Raw genomic sequence first — 25,614 nt, forward strand, 5'->3', positions numbered from 1 at the left:
TTGAGAATCAAGAAGATTAAGAGTTACGGGGAGAAAGAGGTTGAGGAACATATCAGTCATGATTGAATGGTGGCGTAGACTCGATAGGTTGAATGGCCTAATTTCTGTGCCTATGTCTTACGGTCTTATGGATGCCCAATTGAACTCTCAATTGTGAGCAATCAAACAGAAATGAGCATACCAAAGAAATCTTCTCTCTTACATCGTAACATCACTATTAAAACTTCCCTAAAAGGATACACCTCATTAATAAGACGTATGATTCTTCACAGCATTATGAATCAGAACATTTTTCTAATATTCTGTGAAAAATTTCAGGTATTTTAGCAAAATATTCAAAATGTTTTTTGACAATATTTCAGCTTCAATGTGTATGTCTGAATTTTTTTCTCAATTTCTGTAAAATTGAATGCACAGTTTAGCTCCTGCTTCTTGTCTGAGAGTTAACTTCAATGAGATTGGCTGTCAATCCTGCTCAGTGTTCTGTTGATGTTGAAAACCTACTGGACACAAGTTAACTTGATGTCAGATTCAAACTAATGTTAAGGAAGTGGAAACACATACCAGAGAAATTGCTAGATCTTTGTGTGCAGTGTTTTTCAGGAAGAAGAGTCAACCATTTCTTTGCTGCTTATTGAAAATTAATGACCCATACTTTTCTAACTGTTCTTTGTCCCCAGCAGACACTACTTCTAGCTATGTTGGAAACCCTCAGTATGATTCCATTTTAATTTCTCCCTTCTTTTCTTTAGTGAGTACCCAGTATTGATTCAGTAGATAGTTATGAGATTAGCCACTGAGATGAAGAATGGACTGTAGATACAAGCTCAAACTTCACCACTCTACATCATTGTAAAAGGGTTCCATTTGTGGTGTAATTGGGACTCGAGATCAGCTGATGTGGTTTGAATTCCAAGTACATGAACAAATAATATTTGTTCTTTATCACACAATTCTCTTCTGCTTTCATTTCTTCTTCTTACAGCTCCATCTACTGGTGCTATCCTATATGGCTCTTTCAATGAAACAATATACCTGTATATAAATTGCAGACACAAAATGCTGCAATGCTGCACTATTCGCACAGGGAGATCAACACTGCAGGGTATTTATTATGACAGCGAGAAAAATTGACAATCGAACAAAATGACTATATTACTCTTAAATTTAGAATCACCTTTAATGCCAAAATATTGTCTCTAAACTTATTTATATGATCCAAAATATACTGATTCATTCATTAAGAGACTTCCTGGCAAACCCATTCAAAGGATTTTACATTTACAGTGATCTTGTGACACCAGCGATGTAACATTAATCTAACCACTGGATTAATTTATGATAATCTTAAAGCACACTACCGCAAAACATGCAATGTCATGTCCATCATCTCTCAAATCTATCTGCTTGATTCAAGTTTGTGAGGACTGGTGCTTGGCTAGTCTGAGACAACTCTGCCAATTTCGCATTAGCCTCCAAATGTTACCAAACGGGATGTTGCCGGGTTGACAGGGCTGGGTTTTTCATTCTTATTTCCAGTGACTGAACTGATGTGAGCTGCTGTATCTAATTTCATCCCTTTTGATATAATTCCTTCAGTATTATGGGTCAAAACCCTGGAACACCTTCACTAATAACATTGTGGGTGTAACTGCACTAAAATAAACTGTAATGGTTCATGAAGTCAACACACCACCACCTTCTCAAGGACAACTAGAGATAAGCAATGAATATTTCCCCAGCCAGAGATGTCCATATCCCATGAATGAATACTTCTATTTAAAAAGTTACAAAGTCAGCTGCTACCTCTTTCCATCTGTTCTAGCCAACCTGCTCCACAATACAGAGGAACCTCGATTATCTGAATCTTGGATCGCCAGGTCCCAATGCTTGGCTAAACTGTGTTATCCAGCATTCAATTATCCCAACATTCAATTATCTGAACTAAATACTTCCCGCCCGTGTTGTTTGGATAATCAAGGTTCCACTGTATATAAAAAATACAAATCCGTTTTTCAGGATACTGTACTTTTTTAGTTACCAAACATTAAGATTCAAATAAAAGGTATATGCAAATAATGTAAATTGCTTAGCTTCTTTGAAATTTTTACACTATTCACAAGAACAAATAAAAACTGGAGAATCATTCAGCCCACAAATATTCATCCAGAAAAGGATGAAATTACAGTTCCCTGCTCATTACCATTTAACTGCAAGGTCTTTGTCTCCACTAAGCTTCTTGGAAACAGTTTAGTGATTATTTCTGTGAAAATATTCGACCTGACATTTGTCATATATTGATATTTTAGAATTTTGAACAAGTCCCCCTTATCCTTCTGCTGCAGTTTACCTTCAATGATACTCCACAATTATTGTTTTCAGTTCTCTTGAATACCTCCATAGCATACCTTTATTTGTCCTTCTTCAATTTGCAAGAGTATACTGTTCCCTCATAGCTCACTCTTTTGAAGCTGAGGAAGGCTTTCAAACTTTTTAAAAGACCATTTCAGTAGGTTTAATGTTGCTCTGAATTCTTGGTGGTCAAATGGGACTCAGTACTAAAAATGTTGATCTGGATTTTCTAATGATCAGACAGCTAGTCATTATTCCAGCATAGATGGAAGTTGTTCCCATTGTAGCAGACTTCAAAGCAGCCAACCTGATTCCCTCTCATCCACTATCAATTGGCTTTTGATCCAGGCACTATGCCCCTACCTACCTGGCACCCTATCCTCCCAGCACTCTAATGTCACACTTGCCTTATGTATTTACTGACTGTGACAGCAGCTACCAAAGTGGCTGTGAAGGGGGGGACATGGTTTGCAATCCTTCAAACGTTCTGCACTAAAAATAAGTGTTAGAATGAAGGTATAGCTCTGCATTTCTGAAAGAGCCCAATTGGAACTTCCTCTCAGGGACACAGAGCTCCCTCCTTCCTTCACAACATTAAGGGCTAGAGTGGCAATCCGTGTGAAACTGCCACTCCTTGGAATCTGCAGCTAGTTGTCTGACCACAGCATAGAGAGACAGCTTCACTACTAATATACAGCTTCATTAGTAATATCCTCAGACTTGGAACATCTTCCTCCCAATTTCCAGAATTAACTCCTTCCAAAGTGTCGTTTTCTGTTGGAAACAACAGGTTGTAGAGTCATCACCATATTGATTTAACGGTATAGTTTTAACAATTTTACTCACAATGTTGATTGGTATTCCAGTCACTCGGAAAGTCAATTATATAGTCCATGAACATCTCAGAATCTTTACAATGTCACATTTAAGTAGCTCTATACCATTCATGAAATATTCAACATTGCCTGTTTTTTTCTTCAATATGCAGTATATTACACTTCAATACATCTGCACTAAATCTCATCAACAGTTCTTTTAAGTGACAGATTTTACTGAACTCCCTCCTTCTGTGCACTTCTCTGCTTTGCTTTTCTCCTTTAAAGCCACTCCTTAAAATCTAACGTTTTACAAAGCTGTTGGCCATCTGACTTAATTGCTAGCTTTGTGCTATATTCTGTTTCTAATGCTACTGTGAAAGGGCCTTGGGTCATTTTATTGTTTAAAAGTCACAGCACAAACATAACTTGCTATTGTTGTTTTCTAGGTCTCAGTTTGACTTCTGTGGCTTTTATTTCTTTTCTCTCCATTCATCTCATTTTTACTTCCTTTGAATTGAGTTTCTGAATCTAAGTTGTCATTTAAGTAAAGAACAGTCATATACCTACTGCAAAGCTCTTGGACATTTTATTCAGTGCTCAACTCTGCTTCCCATCCAATCATGAAATCATCTCTTCTCTAAAGAAATGTTCCCTATTTCCTCAGTCAGAAATATATTTGCTCATTTAATCTTTTCTTGTGCCAATGTATCCAATTTGTTACTTTGTTGGTCAATGGAAGTTCAATCTGTTTTATTTCTAATAAAATGATCACAACCACCACTAGGGATATTTGATTTTTTTCATCATGTATTTTCAGATAAGAACAGATTTTCAAAAGGGCAATGATGATATAGTATAAGTACTATTCACATACAAATTACATGCTAATCATTAGGTCTTGCCAATTCAGTCTAACCCATTTTCAGATGTACTATTTTCAGATATCCAATAAGGCACTTTTTATTTTTCACAAAACATTTCAAAAATAATCTTACCTAAATCCTATGGGCTAAATACTCTAAAACTGAGACATTTTCACAAAGTCCTTCTTGGAAATACCATGGTTGATCAAATGCACCCCCTCATATCTTTGCAAGTGTCAAGGACGACTTACTGATATGGACTTTGATGTGATAACTGCTCCCAAAGGGTCTATCCAACATTTCTTCAGCAACTATTATAAATAGTTGGCCATGCAAAAGCCTGAAACATTTGAATATTTATAGCTGCTATTGTAACATTTTGGCAAGAATCATACAATGTTACACAAATTCAGCTGTATCTTGATTCTTAAAAGGTAGAAGAATTTCACAAAAAGAAAACAGTTATATTTGCAAGTTTCTGAAATATCAAAAGCCAGTTTTAGTTAAGAGACCTTCACTCCTTTGAATTTAAAATTGTTGTTCATTCACACACCCATTTTTACATGACTTCTCTTATTCAGACAAATGTGCATGTCATGGGAAACAGTACAAAAAATAGAGACAATTTAATTAAGTGGTTTACAATTCAATGTCTGGTAGTCTGGAAGAAAATATCATTATTCTATAGACAGTTTCAGCTAGGCAAAAGGGAAGACTTCCATCCTCTCAGGATTGGGAAGGACTGAGATTTATCCTTTTTAAAAGTCCTTTATCTATTAATATGTTCTGCACATCATTATATAATTAAAGTCTCATAGAAAATGTAAACCAATGCTTACACAGGATGTTAGAGACAATTTATGAGTAAAGACAATGATTGCATAATGCTTAAAATGAATTATAGTCATTAAACATATTCTTGATTTCATATTACATTTTCTGCAGAAACATTAGCACGTGACATTGATTGAAGTATGTAGATAAATAATTGCAAACTGCATCACTAGTTGTTTTTTGTTTCTTGGGAGAAAATGCTTCTCTTTGATTGGCCAAATTACTGGAATGTAAAATGTTCCATTTTTTGATGTCTGACCTTGTCTGTCATTAATGTTTGTTGCAAAACAAACGGACATTGCATGACTGTCTCAATCTTCTTGCATCTGACAAAATGCAGCATCCAACTGGTAAAAAAGAGAAAATCCAAGTTTACTGTACTTTGAAATCCATGTGTTCACAACAGTTTGCCTGCCATATTTACTGTACACACACAATACATTAGCTTCTGCATGTGAATACTTGGGAAATATAAATCTTATATTAGAAATATACTTTGAAAAATCAACATGCCATGTCTGATTTCGGTCATTTTTTAGATCCCAAGATAGATTGAATTGTAAACATACTTAGCTTTGTAAAAGAGGAATAGTTACTCTACCAGTGCATCATTCAAATGAATGGGTTTTGTTCCTTTTATTACAGTTGAACATTGACAAAACTATTGCAAGCCCTGTCCTGTGAGCCCCAGTAAATATAGGCAAGGATAAACCAGGCTTTATTTAAAATAGCAGAAAAGGTCAATTTTTAGGATCTAGATTCAACCACTTGTAATGAATCTGTAATGAACTGCCTCATGGAGATTGCGATTTTGTAATATTGTTTGAGATTGATTAAGTAAAACGTGTGGGTGGATTTTGTCACTGGAGGTGAAAATTAAAAGGTGGGAATGATTCTGCATTCTGATCCCGCATTCAGAAACTGCTTCCATAACCGGGTTGCTGCAAATTGGGATTTGCCCCTTAGAAAAACCCAGTCCATGCCAGAGGTTAGTCTACCATCTCAATCAGCAGATCCAATGAGGAACTAAGGGAAGATGGCCCCTGAGCAGGCTGTCAAAAGGCCTGCCCAAGTTCCCAACTTTTTCAAACGTTGAACTGATCTCTTATAAATGGTGTCACGGGTCTATGTTCAGTGCTGGCATTTAAAATGCAGAAATTAACTCCCTGCCCCTTCTGAGAGATGGCCCAATCAAAATTGATGCCTGCCCAATCAAAATTGATGCCTGCCCAATGAAATGGCCAATTAGTCATTTATGACTGCTGGTAAGCCTATTTATATTTTTGAAATAAAGAGAAAGACAGGAAATACTGGCAATACTCTGCAGTTCTGGCATAATCTATGAATGAAAATCAGATTTAGCTGGCTGGATTTTATGGCCTCCGCTTGTGTGTTTTCACTTGGGCCTTGGTCATGGCAAGAATGCAAAATTAGTTGAAAGTCTAGTCCAGCTTCTCCTCACTTGCCCCTAACCTGTTCCCCATAACATAGAGGTTGAGTAAGACACCCAGTAGATTGCCTGCTTGAGGAATATTAAGGCCCTTGACTGAGAAATTGAGTGCCGATTAAAGGCCTCAGTCCACCTCCACTCTCATATAACCATGGGCAGTCGCAAGTAGACCAGAAAACAAAGCCCATTCTTAAAAACAACTGTTTTGAAATGGTGATAAAGAAAATGGTGTATCGATCCAGAGGGGCCCTGTGCACATAAGGGAGACCATCCTCAAGATGTTCTCGTCCCTTTGTTTCTTTCTACATGGCCTCCAAAACACAATCAGATCCCCTACAAATCTCTCCCTTCCTGAGATTTTCCAACCCCTTCCCAGCTTAAAAAACCAGAACTTATCTCATTCTGGTCCTCATTGCTTTTCTTCCTATAGATGCCCACAGCCCTGTCTGTGTTCATTACGAGCTCTAGCCACCAGCTCTCGAGAGCGGGTCTTCAGTCCTTTGTGGGGAGGCGATCTGACACCAGCCTGTTTATGTTGCCCTCTGGATGTCATTGCTGTGAGGCTGGCTTCTTAAATGATGGGGTTGACCCTCCTTCCAGTGGGGATGAGCAGCATGCCTCCCTGGAAACTAGACCCACCCAGACTGGAAATGTTTTGATGTTCTCTCTCCCTGGATGTTGCCTACTGCCAAAGATTTCCAATATTGTCTTATTTTATTTCAAATTTCCAATATGTGCAGTAATTTTTGCAAAATGCCTTTGAATTTCTATTTTTGACCTGGTTCTGTTAGTGTTGGTAACTGCAGTTGACCACAAAAAAGTCCTCTGACAATGACCATGTTTTTTCAGGCTGCGTTCATTGCTGAAGATCCCAGAAGTGGAAGATCGGAAAGCTAGCATCTGCTGGGAGAAAATAGCAAAGGAGGGAATGTCACAGACGATCTCTGTAAACCACAAACTAACTCCTGTTAGTCAAGCAGCTGTACACACCAGAGCTGTGTCACTTATTACATCACCAACTGCAATCTTGAATAGGTCACATACATTGGTGTCTGTGACTTTGAAGGTGACTGCATCTTTGGACTTCTAAATGTCAGGATTATTCTAGCTCGAGCAGGTGACATTAGTAACACCAGTTAATTTGTGATTCACCTCTGTATCCAGCAAGAGCAGCCTTTGCTCAGGAAAAACAATTTGTCTCCTTCTAAATGGTGGTCACAAAGCAGGGAAACAGGGCTGTCTTTTGCCAGGGTAGGATGAACAATTATAGAGCATAATAATACAAGCAATCTTGCTTCTCCAAATCAAGATATTGGACTACCACAGGAAACATCCATTACTGGTGATACAATGAGCATGCTGGTCATACTGGACCTTCATTTCGAAGTATACAAGATGAATGGGACTAATATGTTGTATTTGCCAGTTTTATTGCTTTTCACATCTGGGTATAAGTGGACAAGAGTGCTTCCATTGTAGTTGGTATGCGAGATTTAGCATTACATCATGCAGCACTATGCCAGATTTCCTACATTTATCATGATGCCCTTAACCTTAGCCAGTCTTTAATCCACCCTCACCCATCTCTTGTACTCAGTGCATGCGTTATCAAACTGGTTTCTTTGGAGAAGGAATATACCTAGATAGCTCATACCACCTGTAAGGAAACTGATTTTAACTCAAGCCAGTTTTTGCCATCCATTCGCACACAACTGAAGCTGAGATGTAGCCGCAAAAAAAGTTTTCAGGCATCAGAAATAACACTCACATCTCAACAATCCAGCTGAATAGGTCATTCAATCTCTGCTGAACATTTTTGGAAATAAGGATGTTCAACATAATATAATTACCAAATTTCTACCTGTTGTGATCGATAAAGCATCAGGATGTTTTTGGTGAATGACAAATTACTTCATAAACAGTAGTGTGAGCATTTGGCTCTCGAATAATGTCATACACTGTTTTCAATTTTTCCGGCCGAACCTAGAATATATTAAATAAGCAAAACACATTTATCTTATGTTGTATTAAAATTCCCACATACTATAGAAAAGTGTAACAGTAAACCACATGTGATTTAGATTAGTTGCAGTAAAATCTAAAAAGACAACTTCCATGTTTTAAAAATAGCAGGTCTGGCAACATCTGTTGAAAAACAAGCAGAGTTAATGTATCTCGTTGAAAATAACTCTTATTCAGATTTGAAGGAAGATAGATATGTGATAGGTGTTGTACTGTTAAAGTAGGTTGGGGAGGAAAAATAAAAGGCACATTATCACAGCAGGCCTACCACAACTGAAGAAATGTGGAATGTGGTATATAAATTTCAGTACTGGTGTAATGCCAAGTTTGTAAACTGTCTGTTTACAGGGTAGAAGCAATACAGTGTCCATATTGTTTGGCATGTTTATTATGTCAAACCAAAAGCAACAGCATTATGCTGACTGTATCAGTAAGCATTTATTGTTTGTCTGTCAAAGGAAGTAGCCACATTAATGAAATAATGTAAAATATTACATAAATCAGCATGATGGGAGAGTATAATCTATTTAAACTGTTTTTGACAACCGAGATGATGGGTTTTTGGCAGTATAATAGGCAACCCTTTGATATCGCAGTACCAACAATGAATGTTCTCAAGGCAAGGCTCGGCTAAACCTCTCTCCCCGATATCTCTGATGTAAATGTTTTTTGTCAAACTCAGAGGAATAGGTGGCACGGTGGCACAATGGTTAGCACTGCTGCCTCACAGCACCAGAGACCCGGGTTCAATTCCTGACTCAGGCGACTGACTGTGTGGAGTTTGCACATTCTCCCCGTGTCTGCGTGGGTTTCCACCGGGTGCTCCAGTTTCCTCCCACAGTCCAAAGATGTGCAGGTCAGGTGAATTGGCCATGCTAAATTGCCCGTAGTGTTAGGTAAAGGGGTAAATGTAGGGGTATGGGTGGGTTGCGCTTCGGCGGGTCGGTGTGGACTTGTTGGGCCGAAGGGCCTGTTTCCACACTGTAATGAATCTAATCACATCTAATCTAAAGTTCTACCAGCAGCAGTGTGACATTTTCAATCACAAATTGATGCGCACATAAGCCCAGATGAAGTGCTATCTTCAACTGAAGCAAGATTGGAAACAAAAAGGTACTTGAACCAAAAAACCCAGGTGTAATTTAGTCACTATTTATAAATTATATATTCAGCCCATATGATTAAATTTTAATGCTATCCTGGGGAGATTATGATTACAGTGTGATAAGTGTAGACAAACAGGGCTGATTCTTATGTCGTAGCTGCGGCCCCACCAACTAAAAAGTCAGGGCCGAGCCTGTCTCTGCTGGCCTACAAAGCTGTAAACAGATCTTCTCATAGTCTGTTAGTTAATTACGTGAGACCATGGCTTCCGATCCCTTCTGAGACTAAGACCCACCTCCGAGCGCTGCTGACCAATCAGATGGCTGACATTTCTCCAAAGTCAACCTGAAGTGGGGGAGTAGCTTGGGGGAGTGCAGTGGTCAGGAGTCCAGATGTCTCAATAATGGTAGCCTTTCCACTGGGGATCCTTTACTGGATAAATCATCCTAAATAGGAGGGTTGCCCTTTCGCTGAGCCTGCAGGTCGGATACCAATGTTTATCTCGTCACCACACAGCATCTTCATTTGCGAGTACTGGTACAATACCAGTACTGGCAGGAAGAAGCCCTTAACTAACCATTAATTGGTTGCCCAATGATCTCAGTTGACCTTCAAGTACAGGTTACCCATTATCTATTCCACCAAAGATAAAACACAGCAGAGGCAGGTAGGTGATGGGTGTTGTACCTGTCCTACAGTCCCACCCAATATTACACTTCCCAGCCATACCTTTCCACCCTGACTTCCAAGAGAGAGATGGGGAGGTGCAGGAGATAATAAAATTTCAGACCCTTTTCAATTACAACTAGGAATGGGCAATAAATGCAGTCCCAGTCAGCAACACCCACATCCCACAAAATGAATTGATAATAAAAAAATAATTTATATAATATAAACATTTATTTTATATAGTTAGGTATCTATTCTTAAAAGGGACTTTGAAGGTTATAATAATTTAACTTTGTGCTAATTCCAAAGTTGATATTTATCCCTACAGTTTTTCCAAACGGAAAAAAATGTATGATGGATTCAATCTAGTTATCAATACTAAAAAATGGGTAGATACTAAACAATTTACTAAAGAAGTTACTTTTGTGGTGCAATGCTAATATGTTAATATACTGGCAAAATATGAAGAAATATGAGGGGAGATACAGGATAAATCAACCTAACACTCCTGCTATGTAGTGGCATTGCCAGATGTTAAACTAACAGGTCACTTTTCCAATTTCCCACCCTCAAGACATTCTTTTATATTCTACCCATGTCTGGTGTAAAACAAAGAGAAAAATACATTTTTGTGCTCGAGGGGGCAATTCTTTCTAAGTATTATAGAGGTAAGATTAAAGACCTAGGATTTCCTGTAAAACGTCAGACCCCTTTTCAATAACAAACATGACAGGAACCTTCCTGATAATTAGGTTGAAAGGGTCTCTTCACACCTGACAGCAGGTGGACTGCAACGGTTCAAGAAAGCAGCTTACCATCACCTTTTCAAGGGCGATTGGGAGGGCAATAAATGCTGGCCCAGCCAGCAATGCCCACATCCCACAAAATGCAGTCAGAATGCTGGTTTACCCATACCATTACCATCCCAAGCTATGTTTGGGTATGCTAGAACTGACAATGAACAATGTTCGACTGGAACTTTCCAGGAAGCAGGTGGGTTCCATATTGTGGACAAATCAAGACAATGAAATAAAATGAATGTTCAAGTGGCAAGAAAACAGAAGGCATGCTTCATCACACTGGTGGTTTGGCCTTTCACAGTGATGACGAGAGAGCTGTTAATGAAAATTTAATAGCAATCTTGAGGCACCTCTCCCTGCTGATTCCACCTTGGTGGTGTGATTACCAATATGTCATTGCTGTCTTCCACTTGGCCTCTCAGCATTCGGGTCCACTCATCATCTTCATTTGGAAGGCAAGTGTTTATTAATTGGACAGTCCTACAAGTCATTGTCAGATGATTATTCCTGCCATGTGGCAGGGCTCACATTTCTTCCCAATTACAAAGCTTTTATAGATTTTTAGGGCAAAATTCTCAGCCTCAAGAATTCAGAGATGGATGTAGGGTGTCTTTGCCAGGCGTGTTGTGGGTTGTTCCATCTTGCAGATGTGCCCTGTACCTTTAAGGAACATGTTAATGATGTCATCACCACATTGTGACATGCGACCTCACAGTATAAAACTTGTGGTTTCCAGCTTACTGAGTCCTGTCCTTTAGCAGTGTGACACGTTGACAGATGTGTGTTACAGTACATCTGAACTGCTTGATTTTTGCTGAGGTAAACAAATGCCTGTGACTGCAATGACATATGTAGAAAAGTGTGGCGGGAAAAGCTCAGCAGGTCAGGCAGCATTCAAAGAGCAGGAGAGCCGATGTTTTGGGCATAAGCCCTCTATCAATGACATATATTGGGTGTTGTTTGTTGCATTCTTCAGCACAATGTAACCCATAGCTAATCATCATGTAAAACATAAGTACAGGTATCACAGCGTAATTGTTGCCAATCCTACGTAGATTGTGCTGTAGAATCACAGTGTGGAAGCAGATGATTCATCCCATCAAGTCCATACTGACCCTCTGAAGAGCATCTCACCCCAACCCACAACCCTACCCTATCCCTGTAATCCTGCATTTCCCATGGCTAATCAACCTAGCTTGAATATTCCTGGATACTGTGGGCAATTTAGCATTGCCAACTCACCTAGCCTGCACATCATTGTGCTAAAGAAAGGTCCAATTTTTGGACTATTGGAAAAAACAGAAGCACCTGAAAGAAACATATGCTAGCACAGGGAGAACATGCAAACTCCACACAAACAGTCAGCTGAGGGTAGAATTGAAGCAGGATCCTGAACACTGTGCAGCAGCAGTGCTAACCACTGAGTCAAGATGCCACCTCACAGCATGCCTTGGTGACATCACATCAGACTGAGATCAGAGTATAGGGACCTCAAGTTCAAATTGAAAATTGTGTTTCAAGTCTCTATCGCTTTCCAGGTTAACACTATTTTCATGTCATCACCACTGCAGGGACAATCTCTCATTTGGGCATTTAAACTAAATGCTAATGATGTGGAGTGAAATCAAAATTCCTCTCTATTATTTTCTTTACACACACACATGCACGCACACACACGCCAAAGGAATAAAAGTCACAGATTTGTTTGTGGAGAGTGGATACTTAACATTTGCAGCCATTGCAGTGGAAGTTACCACTGCCACTGCCACTGATAGTTAAACAGGTACTTTTTTGAGATTCTTGGTTTTTTAGGTTGTTTGAAGTTATTTTGTCCTGATTTGTTTTTAAACTGGTTTGCAGTTAGTGAAGTTCTTTATTTGCAATGCATGGGTAACTAGGGGATAGTTCTTTGACCATGACCTTCAAAAACACTGAGGGGAGGTCGAGGCAGCCATGGCTGACAAAGGAAATCAGAAACAGTATAAAAGCAAAATAAATAGCATACACTATGGTGAAGATTAATGGGAAACCAGAGGATTGGGAGGCCTTTAAAAACCATCAGATGACAACTAAAAAAGCAATAACAGAGAAGATGAAATGTGAAGGCAAGCTAGCGAGTAATATAAAATAAGGTAGGAAGTTGTTTTTGATGTCTAAAAGATAAGAGAGAGGCAAGAGTGGACGTTGGACCATGAGAAATGAAGTAGTACTGGGAACAAAGAAATGGCAGGGGAACTGATTTCAAAGGTGCATGCACTCACAGAAATGAAGTCAATGGGGTAAAACCATGTGTTCTTTCCAGGACAATATTTCTCAAATGATGTACATAACTTGTATAATCAAACCATAAGTACCTCTTAATATCATGTCTACCCTGATACCTTAACTCAGTACAGCAAGCCATTCAGCCCATCGTGCCTGCACTAGTTCGACTACTCAGTGCCAATCTCCTGTCCTTTCCCAGAGTTCTGCAAACCATTTCCATCCAAATAATCATCCGATGTCTCAACTGAACCTGCCTCCATCCGATTTGCAGGCAGTGCATTCCAAACCCTAACTACTTGCTATGTGAAAAGGTTTTTCTCACATCACTCTTGCTTCTTTTGCACATCACTTTAAAATAATGCCTTTTGTTCACTTTTTCTTTGATGGGCGGGAACAGCTCCTCCCTGTCTACCATGGTTTTGAAAATCTCCATTAAATCTTGTCTCAGCCTTCTTGTCTCTGAGGACACAGTACCAACTTCTTCAATCTATCCTTATAACTGAAGTTTCTCATTCCTGGAACCACTCTTGTAAATGGCTTCTGCACTCTCTCCATTGCATTCACATCTTCCCAGGATGTGGTACCCACAACTGTAAACGATACTCCAGCTAAGGTCTTACAGAAGTTCATGTGCTCGTGTGTCCTATGCCCATTTTAATAAATACAAGGGATAAAATTGGTGGTATAGTGGACAGTGAGGAAGGTTATCTAAGATAACAAAGATCTTGATCAATTGGGTCAATGGGCTAAGGAGTGGATAAATGTGGAGTATTGCATTTCAGTAATGCAAACAAGGACGGGACTTATGTAATTAATGGTTGGACCCTGGGTGCTGTAGTAGAACAAAGACTGAGGGGTTCACAGACATAATTCTTTGACATGCATGTCACTGGTAGTCAGGGTGGTTGAGAAGGTATTTAGCATGCTCGCCTTCATTGCTCAGACATTTTACTACAGGAGCAAATTACTGCAGATGCTGGAATCTGTACTGAAAGCAACAAATGTTGGAGATCACAGTCAGTCAAGCAGCATCCTGGAGACAGAGTAAGCTAACGTTTCGAGTCTAGATGACCCTTCATCCGAGCTGACAAGTTAGTTTGTTTTCTCTCCATGGATACTGCCTGACGCACTGTAGTCTCCAGCACTTTTTGTTTTCATTTGAGTACAAGAGTTGGGATATCATGTTGACATCATACAGGATGTTGGGGAGACCTCTTCTGGAGTACTGTATGCAGTTTTGGTTACCCTGCCATAGGAAAGATATTATTAAACTGGAGCGGGTAGGAAAAGATCCACCAGGATGGTGCTGGGAATGGAAAGTTTGAGATATAAAAATACATTGGGACTCTTTTCATTGGAGTGTAGTAGGTTGATGGGTGATCTTATTGACGTTTATAAAATCATGAGGGGCACAGATAAAGTGAATGATATGGGTCTTTTCCCTAGGGTGGTGGAGTTCAATACTAGGGGCATATTTTTAAGCTGAGAGGAGAAATATTTAACAATCACATGAGGGGCAATTTTTTAAACAGAGGGTGGTTCATGTGCAGAATGAACTGCCACAAGTGGTGAATGCAGGTAAAGACATTCAGATAAGTTCATAAATAGGAAAGGTTTGGAGGGATGTGGGTCAAATGCAGGCAGGTGGACTTGTTTAGCTTGGGAATATGTTTGGGGTGGACTGTTTGGACCAAAGAATCTGTTTCCAAATTGTATGACTCAATGATTCTATGACTCTATGCTTTATTAACTGCTCTTTCCACCCAACCTGCCACTTTCAATGATCTGTGCTGAATTCGATCAATTCCTCTGGTTCCAAATATCTTATTTCTACAAGGTTCTGCTTGAGTGATAAGAGCTGTGAGGTGTCTACAGTCAAACAATAATAACGTTTCTCAAAAGCGCAATATCTACTTTTACAGTTGGATTGTTCAGCAAAATGAAAGCAGTTCAATTTTAAAATGTGCATGTAACAGGTTTCGTTAAGTGTTAAACAAATGTTAAACTTGTAAAACCTGTTTTGCTGATCAGGCCAACACACGCACCTGTTGAAACTGTGCTGGCTCTGGCACAGCAACAAATTCATATATTCCATAATCATCCACAGGAGGTTCTCGTTCCTCTGAAAACAAAACAGAAATGATTGATTGAAGTGGGAAAGTCAGAACTATTGAACAATATCCCAAACTTGCAAGTCTGGGGCATGCATGCATGACAGTGTTTTTTTTTGTAAATAGTAATGTTTCAAAAGTATAGCATTATGGTTTGAAAGCATAAAAATCAATCATCTGTAAGACAATATCAAACTGTTAGTCACACCTTCTCTTTGTATTTGTCATGGATAGTCAATTTGAATCAGCAGTTGGCTGCAAAATTTGGATCTGTAGTACAGCTGGAGCCAACCTGATGGAAATCTGAAACCCTCCAAGTAAGACACAAAGCTCACTATCATTTTTGGTTTTGCCAAATTGCACATAAGAGTCATACAGCATAAAAACAGAACCTTCAGCCCACCGTGTCTTTGCAAACCAAAGAACACCAAACTATTCTAATCCCATTTACCTGTTCTTGGTCCATAGCTGACTGTTCCCAAAGTGTATGCCCCTCCACCAACCTCTCAGGCAGTACATTCCATATTTCTGTTACTGTCTGACTGAAAATTGATTTCCTCAAATCCCCTTTAAACCATTTACTCCTCACTTTAAACTTATGTCCATTGGTCTTAGACACATCTGCCATGGGAAAATATTTTCACAATTTACCTTCTCTATGTCTTTCATAATTTTGTACATCTCAATCAGATTCCCCCCTCAGCTTCCTCTGATGCTGGGAACACATTCCAGATAATTTGATCTCCCCTCATACTTGAGATTTTCTATCCCAGGTAACATCCTGACGAATCCCCTCTGAATGCTCCTCAGTGTAATCACACCCTTCCAATAGTGTGGTGACTAGAAATGCAGATAGTATTCCATCTGTGGCGGAGGCAATATTTAATAAAATTACATGTGTTTACTGTGGAGAAGGGCATGGAAATATAGAATAGAACATAGAAGAATACAGCGCAGTACAGGTCCTTCGGCCCTCGATGTTGCGCCGATCCAAGCCCAATGTGGGGAAATACTTGGTGACATCTTGAAATATGTCCATATTACAGAGGAGGTGGTGCTGGATGTCTTGAAATGCAGCAAAGTGGGTAAATCCCCAGTACCTGATCAGAATCCCAACAGTGTGGAAACAGGCCATTTGGCCCAACAAGTCCACACCGGCCCACCTAAGAGCAACCCACCCCCCTAAACTATATTTACTCCTGACTAATGCACCTAACACAATGGGCAATTTAGATGGCTAATTCACCTGACTTGCACATCTTTGGACTGTGGGAGGAAACCAGAGCACTGGGAGGAAACCCACGCAGACACGGGGAGAATATGCAAACTCCACACAGACAGTTGCCCGAGGCATGAATTGAACCCGGGTTACTGGTGCTGTGAGGCAGTAGTGCTAACTACTGAGCCAACATGTCACCCCCAAGAACTCTGTGGGAAGCTAGGGAAGTGATTGCTGTGCCCCTTGCTGAGATATTTGTGTCATTGATAGTCACAGGTGAGGTGCCGGAAGACTGGAGGTTGGCTAACGTAGTGCCAAGTTGTTGGAGGGAATCCTGAGGGACAGGATGTACATGTATTTGGAAAGGCAAAGACTGTTTAGGGATAGTCAGCATGGCTTTGTGTATGGGAATTCATATTCATATATTCATATGAGGGCAGAGCGGCAGACGTGATCTGTATGGTCTTCACTAAGGCGTTCGACAAGATTCCTCATGGGAGACTGGTTAACAAGGTTCGATCTCATGGAATACAGGAAGAACTAGCCATTGGGATACAGAACTGGCTCGAAGATATAAGACAGAGGGTGGTGGTGCAGGCCTGTGACCAGTGGAGTGCCACAAGAATCGGTGCTGGGTCCACTACGTTTTGTCATTTATATAAATGATTTGGATGTGAATATAGGAGGTATAGTTAGTAAGTTTGCAAATGACACCAAAATTGGAGGTGTAGTGGGAAGTGGACGTGATCTATATGGACTTCAGTAAGACATTCAATAAGGTTCCTCATGGGACTTTGGTTAGCGAGGTAAGATCTCACGGAATATAGGGAGAACTAGCCATCTGGGTACAGAACTGGCTCAAAGATAGAAGACAGAGGGAGGTAGTGGAAGATTGCTTTTCAGACTGGAGGCCTGTGACCAGTGGTGTGCCACAAGGATCGGTGCTGGGTGCACTGCTTTACATCATTTATATAAATGATTTGGATGTGAATATAGGAGGTATAGTTAGTAAGTTTGCAAATGACACCAAAATTGGAGGTGTAGTGGGAAGTGAAGAAAGTTACCTCAGAGTACAATGGGATGTTGATCAAATGGATCAATGGGCTGAGGAGTGGCAGGTGGAGTTTCTTTAAATAAATGCAAGGTGCTGCATTTTGGAAAAGCAAACCTTAGCATGACTTATATACTTAATGGTAAGGTCCTAGGGAGTATTTCGAAACAAAGAGACCTTGGAGTGCAAGTTCATAGCTCCTTGAAATTAGAGTTGCAGGTAGATAGGATAGTGAAAAGTGCATTTGGTATACTTTCCTTTATTGGTCAGAGTATTGAGTACAGGAGTTGGGAGGTCATGTTGCAGCTGTACAGGACGTTGGTGAGGCCACTTTTGGAATATTGCATGCAATTCTGGTCTCCTTCCTATTGGAAAGATGTTGTGAAACTTGAAAGGGTTCAGAAAAGATTTATAAGGATGTTGCCAGGGTTAGAGGACTTGAACTATAGGGAGAGGCTGAATAGGTGGGGCTGTTTCCCTGGAGCATCGGAGGGGTGACCTTATAGAGGTTTATAAAATCATGAGGGGCATGTTTAAGATAAATAGAGAATTTTCTTTTCCCTGGGATGGGGGAGTCTAGAACTAGAGGGCATAGGTTTATGGTGAGAGGGGAAAGATATAAAAGGGATGTAAGGGGCAACCTTTTTATGAGGGTGGTGCGTGTATGGAATGAATTGCCAGAGGAAGTGGTGGAGGCTGATACAATTACAGCATTTTAAAGGATCTGGATGGGTATATGAATAGGACTGGTTTAGAGGGATATGGGCCAAGTCCTCGCAAATGTTAGGATATCTTGTCAGTATGAATGAGTTAGACTGAAAAGTCTGCTTCCATGCTGTACATCTCTATGACTCTAAGTCTTCCCTGTTCCTATACTCTATGCCCTGCCTAATGAAGACAAGTATCCTGCATGCCTTCTTCACCACCCAGTCTACCTGTTCTAACAATTTCAGGGATCTTTGGACTAATACACCATGGTCCCTTTGTTCCACAGAACTTCCTAGGGACCTACCAATCATTTTGTCTATCCTTCCTTTTTAGACCTCCCAAAATGTATTACTTTACTCTTAACAGTATTAAAATCTATCACCAATTTACCATTCGATCAATATCAAACTCTCACTTGAAACCATCTTATTCACTATCTACGATCTCACCAATTTTCTTGCCATTTGCAAATTTACTCATTCCACCTCTTACATTCACATTTATATTGTTAATGTACATAACAAACAGCAAGGGTTCCAGCACCAATGCTTGTGGCACACTGCTGCTCACTGGCTTTCGATAACCAAAAAACTCTCCACCATTCCCGTTTGCCTCCTGATTGAAGCTAAGTTTGGATCCAATTTGCAAACTTGCCTTGGATATCATGGGCCCTTACCTTTTGGACCAGCCTTCCATGTGAGACCTTTTCAAAGGCCTTAACTGAAGTCCATGTAAACCACATCACCTGCATCATCCTTAACAATATTTAAGTCACCTTTTCAAAAAAACTCAAATAAGTCAATCAGACAGGATGTCCCTCAAACAATGTCACACATTTTGCCAAGATTGAAATAGTTGTGGTGTGGATATATTGTATGTGTGCCAGAATAATCCCAATGCTCAGGGTATTATGGCATGTAGCAAAGTGCTTGAACAGGCTAAATTCTATAAGAATCCAATAGTGGTACAGGAGTTTTCTGGTTGTAAGTATATACAATAAAAAATGAATATCAAGGTTTAGACATGCAGCAAAGAAATCTGTTTTGTTGAGCGCTCCCATTTTACACCTGCACCTGAACCACTACCACAGATTCAATAAAGTTTATTTTCGGCAAGGAGGGAAAAGAAAATAGAGATGGGGAGTGGAAACAAGAGCGTGTAGTCAGAAGGGAGTAAGAAAATGGGAGAAGAACAGAAAGGTAGAAGAATGTACAAATGCATTGATGGGAAAGGAAGAGTGAATTAGAAGCACTAATAAATTCTTATCAGTCAGAATGAGAGGCTCATGTATGAAACAAATGACCATCACAGAAGGTCAAGTGCAGTTTGGACGACGCAGTCAATAGGAAATGCAATGTGAGGAGAAGTCATCATTATAACAGTGTAGCACAGGGAGTCAATTCTTAAAGAGATAAACAGAGTAAATGCAAAATGATGTTTCCCCTAGCTATGATATCTAGAACCAGGGGACACAGTCTCAGAATAAAAGGCAAGCCATTTAGGGCTCTCATGAGGAGGACTTCCTTAACTCAGAGGATGGTAAAGCTTTGGAATTCTCTTGTCTGGAGGGCTGTGGAAGCTCAGTCATGAAGTAAGTTCAAAACAAGTATCAATAAATTTCTAGTCACTAATGGCATCAAGACATAAGGGAATAATGTGGGGATATGGTGTCGAGATGATTAGCCATGATCTAGAATGACACTGCAAGTGCACAGAGCTGAATAACTTCATCCTGCTCTTGTGTTCCAATGCTCTCAAATCCTGGAGTGGGACTTAAATCCATAACGTTCCAACTCAGAGACAAAAATGTGACCACAGATCCAAGCAATTCTTGAATCTTGTTACTGCATAATGGGCAGAAAGGAGCGAAGTAGGAATTTTGCTCTGGCATCTGTCAAAGGATCAAAATTTTAAAAGATAGCTCCTGTAGAAACAGCAAGATTATTTGCAGCTAGAAATCTTCAACAGGCTTTTAACATGTCTGTTTAACAGGATCACAGCATTCACATCATAAGTCACGGTTACCCGACAATGAAAATTGAACATAGGATCAGGCAGCAGAACTGTTAAAGGAAGGATTCTGAATTAAAGAGCTCAGTTTCCTATGAAAGACATCTTTAAGTGGTGCAAAGAACAGAAAGCAAACTGACATCATTTCAAAGTGAAGGGAAGCAGCTGCCTGTTGAAACAACACATTACAAAACTTAAAATAAACTAGCCTGCATGGCAGAATAAATTGTGTTAATTTTCTACTCTCCCAACAGGCTCCCTCTTGTGTCCACTCCCTCTGCGACCTCCCAATTTTCCTTTAGTCTGTCTATCACTCCCATGTAAAAAGAAAGCTGCCTCTGTAGAGGCCTCTCAATCCAGCTCCCCCAACAGCCTTCCTCCTGCTGTTCACCCCGATCATCCCTGCTCCCAAAGCAAGCGCAACTTCACTCTGCTCCCAGGACAAACCCCACCTTCCACAGCAGGTGGTCCTTCTTCATTCAGCTCCTCAAGCAGGCCTCATCTCCCAATGACCCCACAGTAGGCCTTGTCCAGACCCCATTCCGGAAGCACATGCCCCATGCCTCCCCAATTCTGTGCCTCTAACTCTCCCCCTAGTGCCACTACTGACCTTTATCCTTCTCCAGCTGGGGCCCAAGCCTCTGCCTCATCCCTCCAGCATTTATTTGAATATCAATCCATAGATGAACACCTTGCAACTTCACTTACTCCTTGAAATAACTCCAAAAGACCAATATCCCGTCATCAAATTACCCTTTATTTATACATGGAGAGTCCTTAACACTGATCCAGCTCCCTCAGAGCCAGTTCTCAAAGTGAAGGGAACCTGACAATCCTGTTTTTTTTTTCCCCAGCACCCATGTTGTGTACATGGAGAGTCCTTAACACTGATCCAGCTCCCTCAGAGCCAGTTCTCAAAGTGAAGGGAACCTGACAATCCTGTTTTTTTTTCCCCCAGCATCCATGTTGTGTGTGTGTGTGTGCAGGTGTGAGACACAGTGAAAGACATAAGGTGCACAAGTCTTTATTCAAATTTCCACGACCAGGAAGAAAGGAAACACCCAAGTGGCCAGTGACAAGCAGTGCAATGCTGTGTGATCAAACAGTGAAGGGGAGGATAGGGACTAAATCAAAATAGAGTTGGAGGGGGAAATAATGCACTCCACTCCCTGCGGCGTCCACCTCTCCCTGAACAACTCCAGGGTGTTGGTGGACACCACGTGCTCCTTCTCCAGAGACACCCGGGCTCTGACACTTCTGTTTGTTTGTGTTTCCTGTTTATTTTTTTTAACCCCCACACTACTGCCTAACTGCGGTAGTGCTTATTTTTCCCCAGCACCCATGGTGTGTGTGTGCAGGTGTGAGACACAATGAGAGACACAAGGTGCACGAATCTTTATTCAATTTCCACCACCAGGAAGATAGGAAACACCCGGGTGGCCAGTGACAAGCACTGCCCTTCACATCAAAGGGCAATGTGGTGTGATCAAAACAGTGAAGGGGAGGGCAGGGATTAAATCAAAATAGAGTTAGAGGGGGAAATAATGCACTGTACTCCCTGCGGCGCCTATCTCTCCCTGAACAACTCCAGGATGTTGGTGGACACCACGTGCTCCTTCTCCAGAGACACCTGGGCTCTGACACTTCTGTTTATATCTGTCAGCCAGGGCTCCCTGATTGGCCCAGATTAACAGCCCCAAACAGAACTCATTTTTTATGAAGTCCACTTGGCTGACCTTGTTACAATCACCACACTCTTGTTTCTCCCAAAGGTATGGATGTTAGCAACAACCTGGTGTAAAAGCCTGGACCTCTGAGGCACTGAATTTCACCAATATTGACAGTCAAATCTTGACCTGCATGCTTTGAATTGGAGCAGGATCTTTATCTCTGTCCATTCTGCCTTGATGAGTATGGCTGAGGAAAAGGCAGGTACTACTGCTGTAAGAGTTGCTCCTACTGAAACTGCTATTAGTGATGGGCAATAAAAGCTGGCTTAGTCAACAATGCGTATAAATCGGCTATCAGAGGGTAACCTGAGGAACCAGTGACATCATTTGAAGCTTTTGTCTGAAGTGGAAGTAATGAGCATGATTAAGGGAAGTGTGGGCACCACTGGTCCATGTTTTAATTTCAGAATCACCTAATTGTTATGGTGCAAAAGGAGGCCATTTAGCCCATAGTGTCAATGCCAATTCTATTACATAATGCCAATCTCCTGCCTATTCCCGATATCCCTGTACACCATTTCCATCTCGCTATCATAAAGTACTTCCCATCATCATCTGCCAAAGAAAAGGCATGTTTGAAATTGTTCCCAGCTTTTAATTTGGAGATTAATTAAGCCCAATTCAGAATTATGGAGTAGTTTTTAATACAATGACATGTTGCAATCAGTAAACAAAAAGCAATAAACTCTTGATCTGTAGCTAAATATCAAAGATTAAGATGTTAAATAGGTGTAGGCCTAGTCAAATATTTAATCGAAGATTAGCAACTCATGCTTGACTTACATGGTCTGTGAGAAAGGACATGATGTTACAAGCATCTTAAATTTTTTTTTAAAATATCTGTTCTTTATGACGGTACTGACTCACACTAGGAGTATGCAGAGGCTGGGAATAAAAAATAAAGTTAATTCAAAGGGGAAAAAGGACCACCAGCTGCTATGTTGAGCAAACTATACTGGGAACCAAAAATCCTGAATTTACTTATGTCTAATTTACATACAGTATTGGGTGCAGCAGACTGTACTGTATTGGTGGCTGTGAACTGTGACCATGAACTCGCTTGACTGGCTTACCTACTAGTTCAACTGTGACATTAAATTATTATGATCATGATGTGGTTACGTTTTTGTGAAGTGGGTGAAGAGGGTCTAGCAGAACATTGAAACTAGAACCAGCTGGAAGAATTGCTATTTTCATGAATGCAGCTTATTTATTAAAACAGAAATAATATCCAAGGACTTTTAAGGTGCAAGCAAATAATTTTGTGTCCATTTAGAAGCACTAGGCTGGGTTTAGTAGTAACAGCAGGAATCTCACAAAACCCATTCTGGTAATGGTCAGCAGGACTTGGAGTGTATCTTGTCAGCAACAGGCTACCATCCTTAATGGTGATGGTCACAAGCCACTCAAGAGCTGCTGACCAACTAAAGGGCTGGAAACACAGAGGTGCCACTGGGAGCTGTGGCTACTGCTGGGGTTACATGACGAGGGTGAGGGACATCACAGTCAGTCATGCAGGACATGGTGATGGGAGGGCAGGTTGCATGCCAAGGGTCTATAAAATCTTTCTTACTGTCCTGGTTTAACACCATCACCTTGATAAATTGTTTACGATCCTTCTACCTTTATTAGTTTGTACAGTTTTGGATTACTCATTAGTTAGATGCTTGGCATGCGACTCTTAAAGCTATCATGCTTTATCAGTCATTTGGTTTGTTTCCAGCACTACCTTATTTTTAATGTTATGTAATTATGTCATTTAATTGGATTATAGGTCATCCCTTCATTTGTTATTCAGCTATTGACATTTTACTCGCACAATCTGACATTTTTAATCACCTGCAGAGACTTATTATTTTCCATTCCAATCACATCATTTGTATGACCTTTTACTCTCTCTGCCCTTGATTTCTCTGCCCATAAATTCTGTGTCTGTGTGATTCTCCCTCACTTCACCTGATGAAGGGGCTATGCTCCAAAAGCTTATGATTTCAAATAAACCTACTGGTCACATTCTAGGCATTGAAGCAGATGCTGTGCATCCACCCTACTTTTAACTCATCTGAGATGGAACAAGTAAAAAGATTACAATGTACCCAATACAAAAGGCCAGAATTCCAAGACTAAGAAAAGGTTAAGGATAAAGATGATGAGAAAGTAGTCATTAGAAGAAAATACAATATTTTTTGCAGCAGTAGCTCTGCATAAACGTAGCAGACTTTCTCCTAATCCAACCTATTCATCTTAATGAATTTCTTGAAGTCAGCTTCATTCACTTTATAGGAAAGATTCTACCTCTGCTAATAGTCTGCTACAAGGAAAGGGGAGATTGGTTGCTATAGGCCTCAGGCACTTGCATTAACAGAGTAGGATGGCTGGCTATAGAATAACAGGAGAAAATGCACTTTATGAAGTAAATATGTACAATGCTTTGAAGTGAAGGAAGGAAATAAACCATTCTATATTTAATTGGGCTCCTTAAATAACAGACTTAAAATATAAATAGACTCACTGACCCCTTAGTAATGAAATAATATGATGGAAAATGTAACCTCTGAGAGAAGTCTATCATTAAAGGTAAAGGTAAAAATCACCATAGTCATACCACACAATGGGGTGGCTCTCTCATTCAAAAGAGACAACTGGTGATGACTTAACTTGAGGGTCACCATAGGTTGAGGTGAATCCTTCATGGTAACCTCGGCCATTGTCGGAATTGAAACCCCCGCTATTGGCCTTATTCTATATCACAAACCACCTGGCTAACCAACTGACCATTTAGCTGATATACCCAACCTTATTAGAGCAGACTCATTTAATATCTTCCTTTGATTTTGGTGTAAAATCCCACATTTTGTGACAATCACCATGAAACAGACAGCATAAAGCCTAGATAACTTCCTTTCCCAAGTGTCTCTCATTTGTTCCTGCTCTCCTTAATCCATGAATCCATAATAATATAACCTATACTACCCAAGCCTATGGTTCATTGCTTTAATGATATTCTTGCCTTTGACACATGGCTATCCACGGTACTCCACACTCACTCTTCCATAGCTCATTTTTATACCTGTATTCTCATTTGGAGGAACAAACTCAGAATAATTTGGAACAAATATCTGAGGCCATCTCTGAAAACCAGCAAGACAGATTTGACCCAGTATATTCAGTAATTTGTACACGTTTCCACAGGTTCTCAGTCTGTCTCCAGCAAGATCACCTCATGATCGGGGGCAGGGATGAGGACAGTGGGAGAGAGAGCACACAATTGGTGATTGTTCACCTGAACCATAATAATGCCATAGTGGGTTTAATATCCACATCAACTGTGGATCTTCATGCAGGACTGCTTTCTTCCCTTCATATACCCATCCATGCATGTTGTGGAGTGGTGTCCTCCAAGCTAATAAACACTTATCTCTCATTGTCTATGAACCCATATGACAAGACAAATATTTGACAATGATTTTAACAACATTTATCAAACCCTTCATACAACTGCAAATTGAAAAAAAAAATCTTTTTAATATGTCTCCTTTAGTCATAGCAGTATTTTCAAAATGTGTCTACAATAGACACCTCTTACAAAGTTGTTCCATTCCAAAGAA

At 40.2% G+C, this 25,614-nt stretch overlaps 1 protein-coding gene across 3 annotated transcripts in view; it reads right to left on the reverse strand.

The window, feature by feature from the left end:
* Positions 1 to 1,915: 1,915 nt before the first annotated feature.
* Positions 1,916 to 25,614, reverse strand: part of hepacam2 (HEPACAM family member 2) — a 112,833-nt gene continuing 89,134 nt past the window's right edge. For 2 of the 3 annotated variants that reach the window (XM_043689951.1, XM_043689948.1), the window contains 3 exons: positions 15,223 to 15,299; positions 8,179 to 8,300; positions 1,916 to 5,214 (listed from right to left, as the gene is read on the reverse strand). In XM_043689951.1, the coding sequence (XP_043545886.1) occupies positions 8,199 to 8,300; positions 15,223 to 15,299 (179 nt within the window). In that variant the 3' untranslated portion in view covers positions 1,916 to 5,214; positions 8,179 to 8,198. Of the gene's footprint in view, positions 5,215 to 8,167; positions 8,301 to 15,222; positions 15,300 to 25,614 lie in introns of all 3 variants that reach the window. The other variant, XM_043689949.1, reaches the window with a different exon arrangement.

Source organism: Chiloscyllium plagiosum, chromosome 5 (genome assembly GCF_004010195.1).
Source record: "Chiloscyllium plagiosum isolate BGI_BamShark_2017 chromosome 5, ASM401019v2, whole genome shotgun sequence".
Classification (NCBI taxonomy): Eukaryota; Metazoa; Chordata; class Chondrichthyes; order Orectolobiformes; family Hemiscylliidae; genus Chiloscyllium; species Chiloscyllium plagiosum.